We start from the raw sequence: 21,117 nt of genomic DNA on the forward strand, positions 1-21,117 counted from the left end.
AGACACTAGCAGTATGGTGGAAGTTCCAGGTGTCAGGGGTCATGAAGTGTGTGAAGTTGCCATTATTAGAGAGAAGGTTCTTGGGAAACTGAAAAGCTTGAAGGTAGAAAAGTCACCTGGACCAGATGGTTTATACCCCAGAGTTCTGAAAGAGGTGACTGAAGATATTGTTGAGGTGTTACTCATGACCTTTCAAGAATTACTAGATTCTGGCATGGTTCCTGATGAATGGAAAATTGCAGATGCCACTCCACTCTTCAAGAAGTGAGAGAGGCAGAAGAAAGGATTCTATTGGACGGTGACTCTGACCTCAGTGGTTGGGAAGATGTTGGAGTCAATAATTAAGGATGAAGTCTAAGGTTACATGGAGGCATATGATAAAATACATTATATTTCAAGAGGATTAGAATATAAATTCAGGTGTACTGTTGAGACTTTATAAAACACTGGTGAGGCCTCTCTTTGAGCATTGTGAGCAGTTTTGGGCCTCATCTTAGAAAGGATGTGTTGAAACTGTAGCGGGTTCAAAGGAGGTTCATGAAAATGATTCTAGGATTGAATGGCTTGTCATATGAAGAGCATTTGATGGCTCTGGGCTTGTATTCACTCGAATTCAGAAGAATGAGTGGTGACCTAATTGAAACCTATTGAATGGTGAAAGGCCTTGATAGAGTGGATGTGGAGAGAGTGTTTTCTATAGTGTTAGAGTCTAAGACCAGAGTACACATCCTCAAAATAGAGGGGCCTCCTTTTGGAACACAGATGAGGAAGGTTTTCTTTAGCTAGAGAGGGGTGGATCTGTGGAATTCTTTGCCATAGGCAGCTGTGGAAGTCAAGTCCTTTTGTATATTTAATGTTGACATTGATAGATTCTTGATTAGTCAGGGCATAAAGGGATACGAGGAGAAAGCAGGAGATAGGGGCCAAGAGGAAAATTGGATCAGCCGTGATGAAATGGTGGAGCAGACTCGATGGGCCAAATGGCCCAATTCTGCTCCTATATCTTATGGTCTTGTACCTGCAGTGTTTTCATAAATTTTATTGTACTTCTCTATTTTCCTGTAAATATCTGCAAGATATTGAATCTCTAGGTACCATATGATAACAGTTAGGTACTTTTAGTTATAAATTTCACTTTGACTTTGACATTGAGATGCTAACTCTGCTTTCAAAATGATGGACGCTAATCTCGAGGCAGGAAGTTATCTCCCCATTTCACACTCCGCCATGGTTATTTTCTTAGATGGAACATAAAATTGTCCAGTTCATGACAGGCTATTCGGCACTCGGATCTTGATGTCAAGAATCTTTCTGAAAGCGTCCAAAAGACTGTTGGATGAAAAACTTGGGGGAGTAAATGGGAGAGATGGTGATTGTGTTTTTTTTTTTGTTGACAGCGGGCTACAGAGTTAACGAATGCGTGCGGGAGACACTGCTTCTTTCTGGGCTGTGAGATTCTGGAACGATCATGCGAGTGTAAAGTCTAACAGTTGGTGGTCGTAATTCGCCGAGAGCAACAGTTAGACGCCGAAGCAGCAAAGGTATCTGATTTTGATGCCGGTCTCCCCTTGCAGGCACTTTATCAATAAAATCCTCAGTCGTCTCTGCTAAAATGCTCCCGTTCCACAGGGAGTGCAGGTGACGTCTTTGGCCGTACATCAGTTGCCTCTTTTTGGAACGGGAACGTGACCGCCCTTTGTAGACGGACACGAGCCTGCGGTATATAACCAGGAACTTTCAGGCTGTTGACAGTCTGACGTCTAGCCAAAGAGGATCGGGTGGGAGTAACGTATCGCACCCTGCCTAGCACGGAGTGAGAAATCAAAGTACTCCGCTAGGGTTCTGCGAAAAGACGAAGATAACGAAACCTTTCGCGGCTCCTTCAGCACCAAGGACAGCAACACGCCTTCCTTTCGGTAAGTTTCACGGCGTTCTGATTGGAAACTATTCCCGAAGTGGGAACCAGAGGAGGGGGAGAAAGGGAGCAGAAGCCTTGGGGTAATGGGGTGTGTTGAGTAACGTGTTGTTTGGATAGCAGGACACTTCGAAATGGTGATCAAATTCGGCTCCTACTCGGTGACGCTTCTCGCGCTCTTCAACTTCCTCTGCTCCCGGGGATCGGCCTTTCCGGCACTGGGCGGCTACTCCGACCTAAGGTAGGCGATCCTCCCAGTAGGACAGCCCATGGTAATTTTACTTTGAAGATATTTCTAAATTTAACTGGTCCAGTTCAAGGTACTAAAACACAATACGTTCTGGTGATGCTTGAAATCTAGAGTAACACATACAAAATGCTAGAGGAACTCAACAGGTTAGGCAGCATCTGTGGAAAGGAATAAAGAAATCCTGATAAGTTCTGAAGAAGGACTCGGGCTGAAAAGTTTTTATTCATTTCCATAGATTTAAGAACCTATTAACGTCGCTTTAAATATACCCATAATGCATTCTACAGATTCAGCACTGTCTGGTTGAAAAAAATTCCTCCTCATCTCTGTTCTCAGGGGATGTCCTTGTATTCTGAGGCTGTGCCCTCCGGTCCTAGATTTCCTCACGAGACTAAATATCCTCTCAACTTCCACTCTATCTAGGTCTTTCAATATCCGATAGGTTTCAATGAGATCCTCCTCATTATTCTAAGCTCCAATGAGTACAGACCCAATCTATCATATGTTCCTCACATGTTAACCCTTTCCCTCCTGGGGTCATTCTCTTGAAATTCCTGTGGACCCTCTCCAAAGCCAGCCCATTCTTTCTTGTACTGACAGCAAGCGGCCAGGTGTGCATTCATTGATATACCCCTGATACTGTTTAGATGCAGCTTGAGCATTTACTTTTCTCTTGCCTATGGCTTCAAGGACATTACTTTATTGCAGTGACAATACTGATGTTTCCTTCTGACTCATAGGCTGAGAGATGCCATCGGGCTTGATGGAGAGGGTATAGAGGAGCGATTGCCGTTACCATCGGACACCGGCAGTGACATTTCTGATAGTGACAAACTCTTCTACCACTTTTCGGAAAACCTCCCGAGGTGAGTAGTTCGCTTCATTGCTATTGCAGGAGCGTCTGAGTATTGGGCACTTGGAACTGCCAATGTCACTGGCCATTAAAAAACGTATCCAGTTATCACCAAGAACCAAACGCGAGTTCAGAAGTACGAACACAAAATTCTGGAAGAACTCAGTAAGTCACATAGCAGCCATGGAGGGGAATAGACAGTCGATGTTTCAGACCTGAGGGCTGGGGGTGGGGGAGCCAGGTTAAAAAAGTGGGAGAGGGATGAAGTACGAGCTGGAAGGCAATAGGTGAGACTGGGTGAGGGGGAAGTTGGATGGGTGGGGCAGGGGGAGTGCAGTGAGAACCTGGCAAGTGATATGAAGAAGACATAAAGGGCTGGAGAAGAGGGAATCTGATCGCAGAGCAGGGTGTGCTGTACCATGGGAGAAGGGGCCCAGAATGGGGAAGGTAGAAATAGAGAAGGAGGGGGAGAGAGAGAACACCTGAATACAAAATACTCTGCAGATGCTGGGGTCAAAGCAACACTCACAACACGCTGGAGGAAAACCACAGGTCGGGCAGCATCCGTGGAAAAGATCAGTCAACGTTTTGGGACGGAACCCTTCATCAGGACTGAAGAGGGAAGGGGCAGAGGCCCTATAAAGAAGGTGGGGGGAGGGTGGGAAGGAGAAGGCTGGTAGGTTCCAGGTGAAAAACCAGTAAGGGGAAAGGTAAAGGGGTGGGGGAGGGGAAGCAGGGAGGCGATAGGCAGGAAAGGTGAAGAGGGAATAGGGGAAAACACAATGGGTAGTAAAGGGAGGTGGAACCATGAAAACACAATGGGTAGTAGAAGGAGGAGATAGGCAGCTGGGGGAGGGGGCAGAGTAGAATAGAGATAGGGGAAGGGAGGGGGAGAGAATTACCGGAAGTTGGAGAATTCTATGTTCATACCAAGGGGCTGGAGACTACCTAGAGTGTATATGAGGTGTTGCTCCTCCAACCTGAGTTTAGCCTCATCATGGCAGTAGAAGAGGCCATGTATGGACATATCCGAATGGGAATAGGAAGCAGAGTTGAAGTGGGTGGCTACCGGGAGATCCTGTCTGTTGTGGCGGACGGAGCAGAGAAGTTAGACGAATCGATGTTCATGTTGTTTAGAGGTATGGGTATAGGAGAGAGAATGGGTTATCAGCGGGAGGTGTGGAAGCAGGCAGATTGGTGGATTTGAAGACAGCTACATGGATGTGAAGGGAATGCAGGAATATGAATGAGAGAAAGGATGATGACCTGTGATATAATCAGTGTCAAAATTGTGGGCTCAATGGCCTGTCCAGTGCAGAACTACTCTGTGGTCTATGTGTGCAAGCTGTGTAATGTATGTATGAGTATTTGTCTGTGAATATGGAACATAGAACATAACAGCACCATACAGGCCCTACAGCCCACAATGTTGTGGTGACCTTTTAACCTACTCTAAGATCAACCTTACCTTTCCCATCGACATAGACCTCCTTTTTCCTATTGTCCATGAGCCTATCTGAGAGTTTCTTACAGTGTGTGTTTGTAATATATCTGCCTCTACAACCACCCTCAGCAAAGCATTCTATGCACCCAATACTCCCTGTAAATAAAAAAAACCTCCAACATTACCCCATGCTTTCCTCTAAACACACGTTTGTGTGTGAGCGTGTATGTGAAAGAGTCTGTGTGTGTGTCTGTGAATGTTTGTGTGTGTGTGTGAGCATGTATGTGTCTGTGTTGAATGAGTGTGTGTTTGGATGTGTCTGAAAGAAAATGTGAATGTGAGAATGCATGTGCTGGAGAGAGGGAGTGTGTGTGTGCAAGAGAGAGAGAGAGAGAGAGAGGGAGTGTGTGTGTGTGTGAGAGAGAGAGGGGATATGTGTGTGCAAGAGAGAGAGAGGGAATATGTGTGTGCGAGAGAGAGAGAGAGGGAGTGTGTGTGTGCAAGAGAGAGAGAGAGGGGGGATATGTGTGTGCAAGAGAGAGAGAGGGAGTGTGTGTGTGCAAGAGAGAGGGAGGGAATATGTGTGTGCAAGAGAGAGAGTGGGAATATGTGTGTGCGAGAGAGAGAGAGAGGGAGTGTGTGTGTGCAAGAGAGAGAGAGAGGGAGTGTGTGTGTGTGCGAGAGAGAGAGAGAGGGAGTGAGTGTGTGTGTGCGAGAGAGGGAATATGTATGTGCCAGAGAGAGGATGTGTCTGTACCAGAAAGAGAGAGAGAGAGAGAGAGAGAGAGAGAGAGAGAGAGAGAGAGAAAGAGAATAAGTGTGTGGGAGAGTGAGTGTGCATGTGTGTGTGTGTGTGTGTGTGTGTGTGTGTGTGTGAAAATGAGAGGGAATGTAGGGAGTGTTTGTCAGAGAGAGAGAGAGTGAGTGAGGTATAGGAAATAGAGGGAGTGTGCATGCCAGAGATAGGCAAGTGTGTGTGTGTGAGAGAGAAGATGTGTGTGTGTGTGTGTGTGTGTGTGTGTTTCCCTATAGCAAACATCCTCTCCATATCCACTTTATCTAGACCTCCCAATATTCAATACGTTTCAATGAGATGCTCACTCATTATTCCAAACTCAGGTGAGTATAGGCCCAGAGCCATCAAACACTCATATATTAATCCATTCATTCCCAGAATCATTCTTGTGAACCTCCTCTGAACGCTCTCCAATGCCAGCGCATCTTTTCTCAGATAAGAGACTCAAAACTGCTCACTATACTCCAAGCACGTCCTGAGCAATGCTTTATAAAGCCTCAGCATCACATCCTTCCTCTTACATTCTTGCCCTCAAAATAAATGCTAACACTGCATATGCCTTCCTTAACACTAACTCAACCTGCAAGTTGACTTTTAGGGAATCCTGCACAAGACTCCAATAATTCTTTGCACGACTGACTTTTGAAGGTTCTGCCTGTTCAGAGCATAATTAATTACTTTAATCCTTCCATCAAAGTGCAAGGCCATACGCTCCCCACGTTATGTTCCATCTGCCACTTCTTTGCTCGTTCTCCCAATATCTATAGGTCCTTCTGCACTCTCTGCTTCCTCAACACTACTTGCCCCTCCACCTTCTGCAAACGTGGCCACAATGTCATCAATTCCGTCATCCAAATATTCACATAAGATGTGAAGAGAAGTGGTTCCAACGCTGACCCTGTGGAACACCACTAGTCAGCGGCAGTCAACTAGAAATGGCCCCCTTTATTCTCACTTTTTGCCTCCCACCAGTCAGTTGTCTTTAATACATCTAGTACATTTCCTGTAATACCATGGGCTCATTTCTTTCCTCATGTGTGTCAACTTCTCAAGGGCCTTTTAATGATAAAAGTAAACAACATCCACTGATTCTCCGTTGTCTATCTCTCTGTTATTTCCTGAAAGAATTTCAACAGTTTTTTCAGACAAAAATTCTCCTTCAGAAGACTTGCTGACCATGGCCTATTTTATCATGGGCCTCAAGTACTTGAAAACTTCACCCTTAATAAAGCACTCTAACAACCTTCTCGAACGATGAGATCAGACTAATTGGCCTACAGTTTCATTTCTTCTGCCGCTCTCCCTTCTTGAAGAGTGGAATGACATTTGCAATTGCCCAGTCATCTAGAACCATTCCAGAATCTAGTGATTCTTGAAAGATCATGTCTAATGCCTCAACAATCTCTTCTGCTGCCTCATTCAGAACACTAGGGTGTAGTCCGTCTGATCTAGGTGATTTATGTACCTTCAGACCTTTCATCTTCCCAAGCATCTTCTGCACTGCAATAGGAACAACACTCACTTCTGCCCTCTGACACTTGAAAATTTCTAAAATACTGCTGGAGTCATCCACGGTGCAGACTGTCAGATAATAGTAAATTTCTCTGCCATTTCTTTGTCCCCCATTACTACGTCTCCAGCATCATTTTCCAGTGGTCTGATTTCCATTCTCGACTCTCTTTTGCTCTTTCTATATTTGAAAAATCTTTTCATATCCTCTGTTATGTTATTGGCTATCTTCCCTTCATATTTCTTCTTTCCTCTCCTTATGGCTTTGTAGTTGCCTTCTGTTGGTTTGTATCAGCTTCCCAGTCCTCGAAGTTCCCACTGATTTTTGCTGCATTACATGCTCTCTCTTTTGCTTATATGCAGTCTTTGAATTCCCTTGTCAGCCATGGTTGCTTCATCCCCCCTTCAGAATATTTGTTCATCTGTGCAATGTATCTATCCTGCACCTTCCAAATTGTCTCCAGAAACTCCAGCCATTGTTATTCTGCCATCGTCCCTGCTAGTATCCCCTTCCAATCAACTTTGGCCAGATCCTCTCTCATACATTTGAAATTCCCTTTTTTTTTGTAATACTGATACATATGAATTTATCTTCTCCCTCTAATTTCAGGGTGAATTGTATCATGTTATGATCGTTGCCTCCTAAGTGTTCGTATACCTAAAGCCCCCTAATCAAATTTGATTCATTACATAATACCATGTTCTGTTAATTTATATCTTTGTTCCTTTTACTAGAGCAACGCGACACTCTGATGGCCTTTTCACCAGCGAGCTCAGCAAAATTCTCAGCAGGGAAGCCGCCAGAAGATACCTGGCAAGGCTAAAAGGGAAAAGAACCCGGTAAGAGGTTGCACCGCAGGGTTCAGGGAGTGTGGTGGTATTGCTGGTTACATATACAGTAGAAAAAAAGACTATAAGATATCGGAGAAAAATTAGGCTGTTCACCTCATTGAGTTTGCTCTGCCATATTACCATGGCTGAGTTATTATAACTCTCAATCCCATTTTCCTGCCTCATTCCTGTAACTTTTGATGCCCTTCCTAATGAAGAACCTAACAACCTATGTTTTAAATATACCCAGTGACATGACATCTATAGCCATCTGTGGGAATTAATTCACCAGCCCGTGGCTATAGAAATTCTGCCTCACCTTTGTTCTAAAAGGAAATCCTTCTATTCTGAGCTTGTGCCCTCTGGTCCTAGACTCCCCCACTTCCACTCTATCTAGGCCTTTCAATATTCAAAAGCTTTTCAATGATATTCACCTCTTCATTCTCCTAAACTTCAGCAAGTACAGGCCCTGAAGTATAGGAGCAGAAAAAAGCCATTTGGCCCATCAAGTCTGCTCCTATTGAATACTGACCCAGAGCCATCAAATGCTCTTCATATGACAATCGTGGAATCATATTTCTGAGCAACACACACAAAATGCTGGAGGAACTCAGCTGGCCAGGCAGCATCTGTGGAAAAAAAGTACAGTCGACATTTCAGGCCGAAAACCTTCAGCAGGACCGGAGAAAAAATGCCGAGGAGTAGATTTGAAAATTAGGAGGAAGGGGAGAGAGAAACACCAGGTGATAGGTGGAACATGGAGGGGATGGGATGAAGCAAAGAGCCAGGAAGTCGATTGGTGAAAGAGACAGATGACCATGGAAGAAAAAAGAAGAGGGAGGAGGAGCACCAGAGGGAGGCGATGGGTGGGTAAGGAGTTAACATGAGAGGAGGACAAGGGGATGGGGAATGGTGATGGGTGGGAGGTGTGGAGGCATTACTGGAAGTTTGAAAAATCGATGTTCAAGCCATTAGGTTGGAGGCTACCCCAACAGAATATAAGGTGTTGTTTCTCCAACCTAAGTGTGGCCTCATCCCGACAGTGGAGGAGGCCATGGATGGACATATCCGAATGGGAATGGGAAGTTGAATTAAAATGGTTGGACGCTGGGACATCCCGCTTGTTTTGGCTGATGGAGCGGAAATGCTCAGTGAAATGGTCTCCCAATCTACGTACAGGATGTACAAGAGGCCACAGCTAGAGCACCGAACACAGTAAATGACCCCAACGGACTCACAGGTGAAGTATCACCTCACCTGGAAGGACTGTTCAGGGCCCTGGATGGTAGTGAGGGAGGTGGTGTAGGGGCAGGTGTAGCACTTGTTCCACTTGCAAGGATAAGTGCCAGGAGGGCGATCAGTGGGGAAGGACAAATGGACAAGGGAGTTCCATCGGGAGAGATCCCTGCGGAAAGCAGAAAGTGGGGGTCGGGGAAGGAAAGATGTTTTTGGTGGTGGAATCCAGCTGGAGGTGGAAGACGTTTCAGAGAATTATATGCCAGATGTGGAGGCTGGTGGGGTGGTCGGTGGGGACAAGAGGAACCCTATTCCTTGTAGCTGTGACAGGAGGATCGGGTAAGAGCAGTTGTGTGTGAAATGGAAGAGATGCACTTGAAGGCAGCATTGATGGTGGAGGAAGGGGAAAAGGGGGACATCTTCGTTTTAGAATGAAAAGCCTCATCCTGAGAGCAGAAATGGTGGAGATGGAGGAAGTAAGAGAAGGGGATGGAAATCTTACCAGTAGCAGGATGGGACGAGGTGCAGTCTAGGTAGCTGTAAGAGTCCATTGGTTTATAATAGACATCGGTGGATAAGCTGTCTCTGGAGAAAGAGACAGTGAGATTGAGAAAGGGAAGGGAAGTGTTGGAAGTGGACCAGGTGAATTTGAGGACCAGGTGAATTTGAGGGCCAGGTGGAAGTTGGAGGCAAAGTGGATGAAATCGACGAGTTCAGCGTGGATGCAAGAAGCAGCACCAATGCAGTCATCAATGTAGCATAAGAAAAGTGTGGGACGGTTACCAGTGTAGGTTTGCAACATAGACTGTTCCATGTAGCCAACAGATAGGGAAGCATGGCTGAAATCCATGCGAGTGCCCCTGGCTACCCCTTTTGATTGAGGAAAGTGCGCGGACCCAAAGGATAAATCATTTTGAGTGAAGACAAGTTCCATTAGGTGGAGAAGAGGGGTGGTGGAGGGGAATTGTTTGGGCCTGGTGTCCAGAAAGAAATGGAGAGTTTTGAGGCCTTCCTGGTGGGGGATGGATGTGTATAGGCACTGAAAATCAAGAGTAAAAATAAGACGATGGGTGCCAAGGAACCTGAAATTCTTGAAAAGATCCAGAGCGTGTGAGGTGTCACGGATGTAGGTGGGAAGAGACAGAAATGGGGGGATAAAACAGAGTCAAGGTATGCAGATATGAATTCAGTGGGGCAGGAACAAGCTGAAACAATGAGTCTCCCTGGACAAAGAAAGGGGCTTCCCTTCCTCCACTATCAACGCTGCCCTCAAATGCATCTCTTCCATTTCATACACAACTGCTCTTACCTCATCCTCCCGCCACGCTACCAGAGATAGGGCTCCTCTTGTCCTCACCTACCACCCCACCAGCCTCCGCGTCTGGCACATAATTCTCCGAAACTTCCGCCACCTTCAGCTAGATTCCACCATCAAGCACATCTTGCGCACTCCCCGCCCACTTTCTGCTTTCTGCTGGGATCGCTCCCTACACGACTCCCTTGTCCATTCGTCCCTCCCCACTGACCTCCCTCCTGGCAGTTACCCTTGCAAGCGGAGCAGTACTTCACCTGCCCCTACACCTCCTCCCTCACTACCATGCAGGGCCCCAAACAGTTCTTCCAGGTGAGGCGACACGTTATATTCTGCGGTTGGTGCTCCTGGTGTGGCCTTTTGTATATTGGTGAGAGCTGATATAGATTGGGAGAGTGCTTCGCCGAACATCAATGCTCTGTCTGCCAGGACAAATGGGATCTCCCAGTGGCGACCCTTTTTAATTCCACTTTCCATTCCGATATGTCAATCCATGGCCTCCTCCACTTTTGGGATAAGGCCACACTTAGGTTGAAGGAACAACACTTTATATTCCATTTGGGTAGCCTCCAGCCCGAGGATACGAAGATAGGTTGAGGGGCAGTAATGCCTCCACTGCCCCCCCTGCACATTTTCCCATCCCCTTGTCCCTCTCTCATGTTATCTCCTTGCCCCCTCAAAGCCTACCTCTGGTCTTCCTCCCCCTCTTTCTCCTTTCTTCCATGGCCCTCCGTCTCTTTCACTAATCTACTTCCTAGCTCTTTGCTTCATCCGTCCCCCTCCATGTTTCACCCATCGCCTGGTGTTTCTCTCTCCCTTCCCTCAACCTTTCAAATCTACTCCTCAGCTTTTTGCCTCCAGTCCTGAAGACCTGAAACGTCGACTGTACTCAGGTCTCGGCCTGAAACGTCGACTGTACTTTTTTCCGTAGATGCTGCCTGGCCAGCTGAGTTCCTCCAGCATTTTGTGTGTGTTGCTCGGATTTCCAGCATCTGCAGATTTTCTCCTGTTTGTGATCACATTTGTGACCCTGTTTTGAACTGTCCCCTGTTTCAGCACATCCTTTTGAAGATGAGGGGCCCACAATTGCTCACAATACTCCAAGTGAGGCCTCATCAGTGCTTTGTAAAGTCTCAACATAACATCCTTGCTTTTTATACACTAGTGCTCTTGAAATGAATGCAAACATCACATTTGTTTTCCTCACCACAGACTCAACCTGCAAATTAGCCTGTAGGGAATCCTAAACAAAGACACTCAAGACCCTTTGCACCTCAGGTTTTTGTATTTTCTCTCCACTTAGAAAATTGTCAACCCTTTGATTACTTCTACCAAAGTGTATGAGCATGACCATCTGTATTCCATCTGCCCCTTCATTGCCTATCCACCTAATCTGTTTAAGTCCTTCTGTAGCCTCTCTACTTCAAAACTATCTGCCCCTCAACCTATCTTTGTATCATCCGAAAAATTTGCAACAAAGCCATCAATCCCACCATTAAAATCATTGACATATAACGTAAAAAGAATAAGTCCCAACACAGATCCCTGTGGAAAACAGCTATTCACCAGCAGCCAACCAGAAAAGGCTTCCTTCATTCCGACTCCTTGCCTCCTGCCAATTCGACACTGTTGTATCCATGCTAGAATCTTTCCTGTAATACCATGAGCTCATAGCTTGTTAAGCAGCCCCATGTGTGGCACCTTGTCAAAGGGCTTCTGAAAATCCAAGTAATTGGATCAACCAATTCTCCTTTCTCTATCCTGCTTGTAATTTCTTCAAAGAATTCCAACTGATTTGTCAGGCAAGGTTTTCCTTGCGGAAACCATACTGACTATGGCCCATTTTAGCATCTGTCTCCAAGTACCACATCCTTAACAATCCACTCCACACTGAGGTCAGACTAACTGGCCTATAATTTCCTTTCTTCTGCCTCTCTCCCTTCTTGAAGAGTGGAGTGACATTTGCAATTTTCTCGTCTTCTGGACCATGCTAGAATCTAGTGATTCTTGAAAGATCATTACTAATGCCTCCACAATCTCTTCAGCCACCTCTTTCAGAACTTGTGGGTGTACACCATCTGGTTCAGGTCACTTATTCAGACCATTCAGTTTCCCATTAATCTTCTCTCTAGTAATGGTAACTTCCCAGTAGGTCACCTCCTTACTAATGTTTTGGAGTCTGTATACAACTCCTATTAGGTTCTTTTTACCCTTGAAGATTCTTAGCTCTATCCACAGTGACCCAACACCTTCTGACCCTATGTCACCTCTTTCTAATGATTTGATTTCATTTTTTACCAACTGAGCAACACTACCTTCTCTACCTTGCTGTGTATCCTTTCAATACATTGTGTATCCTGGGATATTAAGCTCCCAGTTATAATCTTCTTTCTACCATGATTCAGTGGTGCCTACAATGTCATACATGCCAATCTGTGATGGTGCTACAATTTCATCTAGATTTCGTGACCATCATATTAACATGCGAAGATGTGTGTCTGAAGAGTTTCTAAAGGAATGCCTGATGTGCTTCATGACATATTCACTATTTTGTGAGGTATTAGTGCCCTTACAAATCAAGAACCTGTCAAACTCATACTCATTGACAAGGCCTCCACAGCTATTTGTGGCAATGACTTCCACAGATTCACCAGCCTCGGGTAAAGGTATTCCTCCTAATCTCTGTTCTAAAAGAATGTCTTTGTATTCTGATGCTTCTGTGTCTCTATTTGAATTGAAACTTTTAGGTGAAGGGATAATTTCATAGGATGTCTGAATAACAATGAACTCTTTGAATTGACGTGTGGTAGAGGACTCTGCTGACAATGATTATTTGTCTTTTTGTCAAAGTCGGGTTCATTGTCATCTGCACAATTACATGTCTGCAGAGGTGCATTGGAAAATTTACTTGTAGCAGTGTCATGGGCACATAATGTTAGTGACACAAAACAAATGGAAGATAAATTATACATTTTTTATTCAAGAAAGAACACAATTACAACAAAAGGCATCCATTTCAGTGGAAATCGATCAAAGTGATCATAGTGCTGCTGAACTGTGGTGATCAGGGTTGTGCCAGTTGGTTCAAGAACCGAATAGTTGAAGGGAAGTCGCTGCTCCTGAACCTGGTGGTGTGGGACTTCAGACTTCAGACTTCTGTACGTCCTGCCCAATGGTACCTGTGAGAAGATGCCATGGCCTGGATGCTGGTGATCTCTGAAGATGGTTCTTGCCTTCCTGAGGCAGCACTTCCTGCAGATACAGCCGATGATGGGGAGGGATGCATTTGTGATGTAATGGGCTCAGTCCACTCCTCTCATGAGGCAGAGTGTCATGGTTTTGAATGAACAAAGTCAATTATATTTCAATGTACAATTGGATAGTTGAAATTTACAGAGCACTGGGGAAAGACTTGTTCTTGTAAGAGAGCTCTTTCTCAGACCCAGCAGAGGCTTGATTAGAAAATGCCCTTTTTCTGTTGCCTTTATCTCTAAGTAGCTACAGTGCATTGGAGAGTGTGCTGCATATTACAGAACGGTTTTTCCTTTGGTAGTTGTTTTAAAGGGTATTCTTTGGTGTTACTAGTCAATATTTCACGGTAATATCAGAATCATAGACTGATGGAGTAATACAGCTTGGAGACGGGCCCTTTGGTCTACGGGCCATGCTGACGAAGAATCCTCTCTTCAAGTTCAGTTGCCCCTTTTCGGCCCATAATCCTCCAGGTGCCTCACCTTCATGTACCTGTCCAAATGTCGCTCCTGACCACTTTCTCTGGCAGCTACTCACTACCCTCTGTGTGAAGGAGTTACCTTTCAGGTCCCTTTTAAATCTTTCCGTTCTTGCCTTGTGTCTGTGCCCACTTGTTCTGCACCCCCTCTTCCAGAGGAAAAGGCAACCAATGTCAATGCCCTCCATGAACTTATTACCTTCACTGAGGTCACCTCTTCATACTCATCAATTTGAAGGAATAAAATATCCAGAGTGGCCAACCTCTCCCTACAGCTCAGGCTCTCCAGTCCAGGCAGCATCTTTGTAAATCTCTTCAGCACCCTCTCCAACTTGAAAACGTCTTTCCTGTGACACTGGTGATTCAAGGGAAGGAGTGTTAGATATTATAGTACAATCAGATATATTCCAAAAGTATATTCAAGTATTAAACTAAAACCCCCTGAGCGTATATCTTACTGTGTGTAATGTGTTTTAACAAGGGCTGTGGGTAGTTCTCAAGGAAGAGATTTGTTCTGTAACTGTCCATGTACTTAGCTCTCATACCCAGGACTAACATAAGTGTTGCTGGATTAAACAGCCTAGGAGCACCCAAACGTGAGCTCGATGACATCTTCGGTGACAATTACAGCCGTATCCAGAAGGACCTAGCGGTGAAGAAGTATATCGACAACTTATTGAACAGCAAGAGAAGGTAATGGAAGTAAACACAAAATACCCTACAGATGCTGGGGTCAAAGCAACACTCACAACATGCTGCAGGAACTCAGCAGGTCGGGCAGCATCTGTGGAAATGATCAGTGAACGTTTCGGGCCGGAACCCTTCATCAGGACTGAAGAGGGTAGGTGGGGGGAGGGTGGGAAGAAGACTGGTAGGTTCCAAAAGTTCCCCTTACTGGATTTTCACCTGGAACCTACCAGCCTTCTCCTTCCCACCCTGCCCCCACATTCTTTATAGGACCTCTGCCCCTTCCCTCTTCCGTTCTGACGTAGGGTTCCGGCCCGAAACGTTGACTGATCGTTTCCACGGATGCTGCCCGACCTGCTGAGTCCCTCCAGCGTGTTGTGAGGTAGTGGAAGTAAACTTGAACCAATGATAAGAATCAAAGTGGAGTTTCAAATTCTCTCTCTCTGCTTCCAAGTCACCCCACGGTCTTTCCATCACACATAACTGCTGAAGGCTCGTTCACACTGAGGCATCTTCGCTATCTTTATGTTCCAACCTCTCTGACTTCTGAGTCTTAATCACACCAGCATGTCTTCATCCCTGGACCTCCTTCCAATCCTTCTATACATAATCTTTAAATATGTCCGAAGCAAAGGACAGAGGTGTAAGAGAAGGGTAAGGTGGGGAGAGGGGGTCTGAAGATATAACCATGACTGTGTGGTTAGCCGTACATCAAATACCATCTATAAATTTGCTGAAGATACAACCGTTTTTGGTGGAATCTCAGATGGAGGTGAGGCGGCATACAGGAGCGAGATATACCAGCCAGTTGAGTGGTGTTACAGCAACAACCTTGTATTCAATGTCAGTAAGACAAAAGGGCTGATTCTGGACTTCAGGAAGGGTAAGACGAGGGAACACAAACCAATCCTCAGAGAGGGATCGGAAGTGGAGAGAGTGAGCAATTTCAAGTTCCTGGGTGTCAAGATCTCTGAGGATCTAACCTGGTCCCAACATATCGATGTATCTATAAAGAAGGCAAGACAGAGGCCATATTTCATTCGGAGTTTGAAGAAATTAGGTTTGTCAACTAAAATACTCGAAAACCTCCATAGATGTGCTATGTTGCATCATTCTCTGGGGGTGGGGGGGGGGGGGAGTGAGGGGGGAGGGGTTGCTACCGCACTGGACCAAAAGAAGCTACAGAAAGTTATAAAATTAGTCTGCTCCATCTTGAGTACTGGCCTCCATAGCACCCAAGCCATCTTCAAGAAGTAGTACCTCTGAAAGGCAATGTCCATTATTACAGACCCCCATCACCCAGGACATACCCACTTCTCATTGTTACTGTCAGGAAGGAGGCACAGAAGCCTGAAGACACACACTCAGTGATTCAGGAACAGCTTCTTCCCCTCTGCCATATGATTTCCAAATGGACTTTGAACCCATGAACACTACCTCACTTATTTTAATATATGCTATTTCAGTTTCTGCACTATTTAAAATCTATTCTATATATACTTACAGCAATTTATTTACTTACTTACTTATTTTTCTTTTGTCTTCCATATTATCATGTATTGCATTGAACTGCTGCTGCTAAGTTAACAAGTTTAACAAATGCCAGTGATAACAAACGTGATTCTGATTTTCCTTTTCACCTTCGTAAGATCATAAGACATAGGAGCTGAGTTAGTCCATTCATCCCATTGAGCCTGCTCTGCCACTTCATCATGGCTGATTTATTATCCCTCTTAACCTCATTCTCATGCCTCCTCCCTGTAATCTACCACGCCCTAACTAATCAAGAACCTATTAACCTCTGTTTAAAATACATCCAGTGACCTGGTCTCCGTAGCTGTCTGAGACAATGAATTCCACAGATTCACCCCTATCTGGATGAAGAAACTACTTCTCATCTCAGTTCTAAAGGGACGTCCCTCTACTCTAATGTTTGGTGGTTATTATGTTCAGGTTTATTGTTCTTCCGCCCCGATCTCTTGCGGCCACATGTTTAATTTCAATGTTTAAGTATCTGCTTTACTTACAGGTGTTGTATTAAGACTCGTTGCGTCATTTGCTTCAGTGCAGATGGGTTTTGAATGTGTATTAGTTTAAGGAAATTACATCGTGGCACCAGGTAAATTGGCCCAATCAGTGTTTGTGTTCAACTCCCACACAGAATGACTGCTAATACCTTGTACCATTTGCCTCTTCTGATCAGTCCTATTCCTGAATGTGTCACCGTCAGCCCAGCTTCCATCATTAACTCAAAATCTTGCAATCCAGAGACTTTCAATCCTTTACACTGCTTCTCCTTCCTCCTGTATGATAGTGTACCACCGTGTCAGGACTACAGAGAATTAAAGGCCCTTTCAAAATGGATCCAGTAATTGTACTGTGCGTTTAACTCATGAGCTTTTGTAATTCTCAGGCTCAGAATCAGAATTAGATGTATTACCATTGACTTCTGTCATGAAATCTGCTGTAGTACAATAAGGAAAATATAGAAGATGATAGTGTAAAATGAGAGTAGAATAGCGAGGTAGCCGTCACTGAGAGCACTCTGACGGTGAAAGGAAGAAGCTGTTCCCCAAGCATTGATGGAGTAATGAGAACAGGGCACGTCCTAAGTGGTGGTGATCCTTAATGATGGATCCTGCTGTCTTGAGGCATCGCATTTTGAGAAGACCTCGATGGTGGGCAGACTTCTGATCATGACAGAAATAGCTGAGTTTATAACCCTCTTCTGATTTTTCTGATCTTATGAGTTGATGCTTCCAAACCAGTTTGTGATGCAACCACTTAGAATGCTCCTCACCATCCATCCACAGAAATTTGCAAGAATCTTTAGATCTCCTCAAACCCCAAACAAATGTAGCTTCTGATGTGCCTTCTTCAGAATTGCAGCAGTATTTTACCACCACTATAGACACCCTGGAACCTGAAGGTTTATTTTAAATTTAGTCAACCAAATATCATTGGAATTAAATTATTAACATCAATATTGGTGGTGAAGAAGTGACTGAATTGTTCAAGAAACTCCTCAGCATTGTCCTATAGAGCAGGGAGTCTGATTTCCTGTGTGGGTTTGAAGTGTCCAAGCATCTCTGCCAATGAAGGACAACTGGAGATGGACATAATCTACTGGCTGGGTCTCCATCAGTCACATCTTGTGAATGGACCAAGAGTTCGTACGAAATAATGACCCAAGCTAGGTGAGATGATTGCACCAACATTGAGCCTGCCTAACCTCTGAAATGACTCTTTCAACAGCCTGGAAGATCTGAACTTAGACAACCTCTTGGACACCTTGCCAGTTGGTGAGAACTAGACAGTGCAGACCTTTTGAATCACTCTCCACCTTTGGTGAGTTCAACCTCTAGCAAGCAGTGTGTATGAGATGCAGTTGTGTATTCCGTCTTCAAATTTGCATCAACATTTGCATTGGTAAATCTATGTAGATATAGACTGTATTAAATTGGGAGACTGTTGGTTCTCTGTATACCTACTCTCATACAGATAGTTGGTGCTTAATATCTATGAACTTTAGACACAGTTATTATCACACACTGTGGCATGATGCTTTGATCAGAGTCGTAGAGTCATAGACCACTAGAGCACAGAAACAGGCTCTTTGGTCTATCTAGTCCTTGCTGAACTATTACCTCGCCTAGTTCAATCAACCTGTGTCTGCACCATAGCCCTCCATACCCACCCCAAACATACAGTTATCCAAACTTCTCTTAAATTTTGCAATCGAACTCACATCCACCACTTCCACAGGCAGCTCAATCCACACTCTCATCACCTTCTGAGTGAAGAGGTTTCATGTCATTTTCCCCTTAATCCTTTCACCTTTCACCTTTCACCTTTCACCCTTAACCCATGACCTCAATTTCCGATCTCTCCCAACCCCTGTGGGAAAAGCCTGCTTGCATTTACCCTCTCTACACCCTTCATAATTTTGTATACCTCTATCAAATCTCCCATCAATCTTCTACATTCTAGGGAATAAAGTTCTAATCTATTCAACCTTTCGCTTAAAAATCAGGTCCTCAGGTACCAACAACATCCTTATAAATCTTCTCTGTACTCTTCCAATCCGCTTGATATTTTTTCCTGTAGGTAGGTGACTAATCTGCATACTATACTCCAATTTAGGACTCACTAATGTCTTATAAAACTTTAGTATTACTTCCCAACTCCTGGACTCAATTCTTTGTTTTATGAAGGCCAATGTACCAAAAGCAATCATTTTAACCCTATCTATCTGCGATGCCAGTTTCAAGAAATTATGCACCTTTATTCATAGAAGCTCAGTGCCTTGCCGTTCAGAATAAGATCTTTGTATTTAAATTAGGATTGAACTACTGTAAAATTGTTTTAATATTCCAGCCATTCAAGAAACTTAGGTATTGGGTCATGGTCATATACCACCCAACCTTAAGCTGAATTGTCTCTGAAATTAGCAGTTCCAGAAGAAAGCACTAGAGGGCAACAAGGAACAGGAACTAACCAGCGAACTTGCCTGCAACACTCACACACCGGAATGGATTTGAAAGAAGAGAATTCCTGTGTTTGTTAAATGGGTTTTATCATCTGCCTGACAGTCTCTGGAAACCAAGTTCACTCCTCTGCCATGTTAGGCAGGTATAAGGTCAAATTGAAAAATTCACTCTGAGCAGTGAGCTCCTTTCAATAGCACTGTGAGTCACGATTAGGGATGCTGCATGGCCTGCCATTCCCCCTCACAGCAGCTCTTTCCTACGAATGTAGAGCCGTTCAGTCCCTGTGGAATGGACCAGCGCACATCTTGGCGTCGAGCTGGAGTGTGCGACTTTTGAAAACACCTCAATTACTTCACCTTGGGATGGTCCCATTGGAATTTGATAGAAATATAGTTGTGGCAATACTTTCAAACCAGAGTTTGCCTTAGTTATTGAATCTGAATCAGGTTTATTATCACCCACATATGTCGTGAAATTTCTTGCTTTGCAGCAGCAGGACAGTGCAACATGAAAAATATTCTATAAGTTACCCTAAAATATATTTGTATATATAAAATTAAATACGTAGTGCAAAATGAGAACAAAAATACTTTGGATTAAATGTTCATGAGCTCATTGTCCATGAGGAAACATGATGTGAAGGGGAAGAAGTTGTTCCTAAAATGTTGAGTGTGTGTCTTCAGACTCCTGTACCTTCTCCTTGATGATAGCAATGAGAAAAGGGCTTGTCCTGGGTGTTGGGGGTCCTTAATGATGGTCGCTGCCTTTTTGAGGCATCGCCTTTTGAAGGTGTCCTCGATGCTGGGAGGCTGAATTGCCCATGGTGGAGCTGGCTGTGTTTGCAACTTTCTGCAGCTTCTTCCAGTCCTGTGCAGTGGCCCCTCCATACCAGACAGTGATGCAATGAGTTAGAATGTTCTCCACAATACTTCTGCAAAAATGTGCTAGAGTCTTTAGTGATGTAGCAAATCTCCTCAGACTCCTAATGAAATATAACTGCTGTCATGCCCTTTTCATAATTGCATCAATATGTTGGACCCTGAATAGATCTGAGATGTTTACACCAGGAACATGAAACTCTCACCTTTTCCAGGACTGACACCTTACTAAGGATTGGGGGTGCATACCCTAAAATCCCCTTCCTTAACTCTACAATCACCTTCAACCAATTATTGAGAAGTTGCTAATAGCCAGGACCAAGCATTTTATAGTTACAGATTCCACTAATTAAAGTCTGCCATCTTGCATAATACCCTAAAAGAGAAGTGCTGGGGAGGTTTCAAAGTGTCCTGTACATATAATAGTTTCACCATATCTGTTTGAATTGTCCTGGATGAAAACAGCTACAGACTGTTTGTGACGAGGGTTTGAGGGGAACAATTGTTCTGTTACACACTTCCTGTCAAAAGAGGCTGGAACATCTCTGACAGTAAATAGCTTCAGTTAATAAAAGAACTACGTGGACTAATGCCTCATATTCTTGCCTTAAACAGAACCCCTGAAGACTGTCCTAGTTACCTCCTGAACTGAAAAACTACACACTGCCTTTTTCGATGATTAATCTCGTGAAGACGCCGATCTGTTTTAAACTCCAAACCAACATGTTGTACAGTGAATGTTCTGGTGACCAATTTAGTTCTTCATAAATGAGAGTCACTGTTTACACACTGTAAATAACATCCTTTTGCTTTTGTCAAATTCTGTGTATAGTTTGTATATATCTCTGTCTATTAGCTCTGGACTGAGATACCCTCTGTAATGTCACACATCGCTGTTATCCTTGTACTAATAAATGTATTGCAAGTAACTTGTGAAGACTACATTTTACTGTGTTTAACAGTCATAAAGAAATATCCTCCTTCCTTTAGGCTATAACAGGTAGCAAGTATAGGAAAGTAGGAACAACTGAGCTGCTTATGGAGTCTAAGAAATGTAAGAAAGCACTTAAGAAAGAAATCAGCAGGGCTGAAAGAAGGCATGAGGTTGCTTTAGCAGTCTATGTGATGGAGAATGCTCAGGGATTCCACAAATATGTTCAGAGCAAAAGGATTGCAAGGGACAAAA

At 44.3% G+C, this 21,117-nt stretch overlaps 1 protein-coding gene across 2 annotated transcripts; it reads left to right on the forward strand.

Moving 5' to 3' along the window:
* Nucleotides 1-1,771: 1,771 nt before the first annotated feature.
* LOC140202132 (VIP peptides-like) lies at nucleotides 1,772-20,828 on the forward strand. Of its 2 annotated transcripts, none has more exons than XM_072266998.1 (7): nucleotides 1,772-1,916; nucleotides 2,036-2,156; nucleotides 2,906-3,031; nucleotides 7,503-7,607; nucleotides 14,456-14,569; nucleotides 17,819-17,911; nucleotides 20,547-20,828. In XM_072266998.1, exons 2-6 carry the CDS (start codon nucleotides 2,050-2,052, stop codon nucleotides 17,874-17,876), a joined length of 510 nt encoding a protein of 169 aa, XP_072123099.1. In that variant the 5' UTR covers nucleotides 1,772-1,916; nucleotides 2,036-2,049; the 3' UTR covers nucleotides 17,877-17,911; nucleotides 20,547-20,828. The 2 variants fall into 2 exon arrangements, with proteins under 2 accessions (XP_072123099.1, XP_072123100.1); XM_072266999.1 differs by having other exon boundaries at nucleotides 2,039-2,156.
* The last annotated feature ends 289 nt before the right edge of the window (nucleotides 20,829-21,117 follow it).

Source organism: Mobula birostris, chromosome 8, assembly GCF_030028105.1.
Source record: "Mobula birostris isolate sMobBir1 chromosome 8, sMobBir1.hap1, whole genome shotgun sequence".
NCBI classification, from domain to species: Eukaryota; Metazoa; Chordata; class Chondrichthyes; order Myliobatiformes; family Myliobatidae; genus Mobula; species Mobula birostris.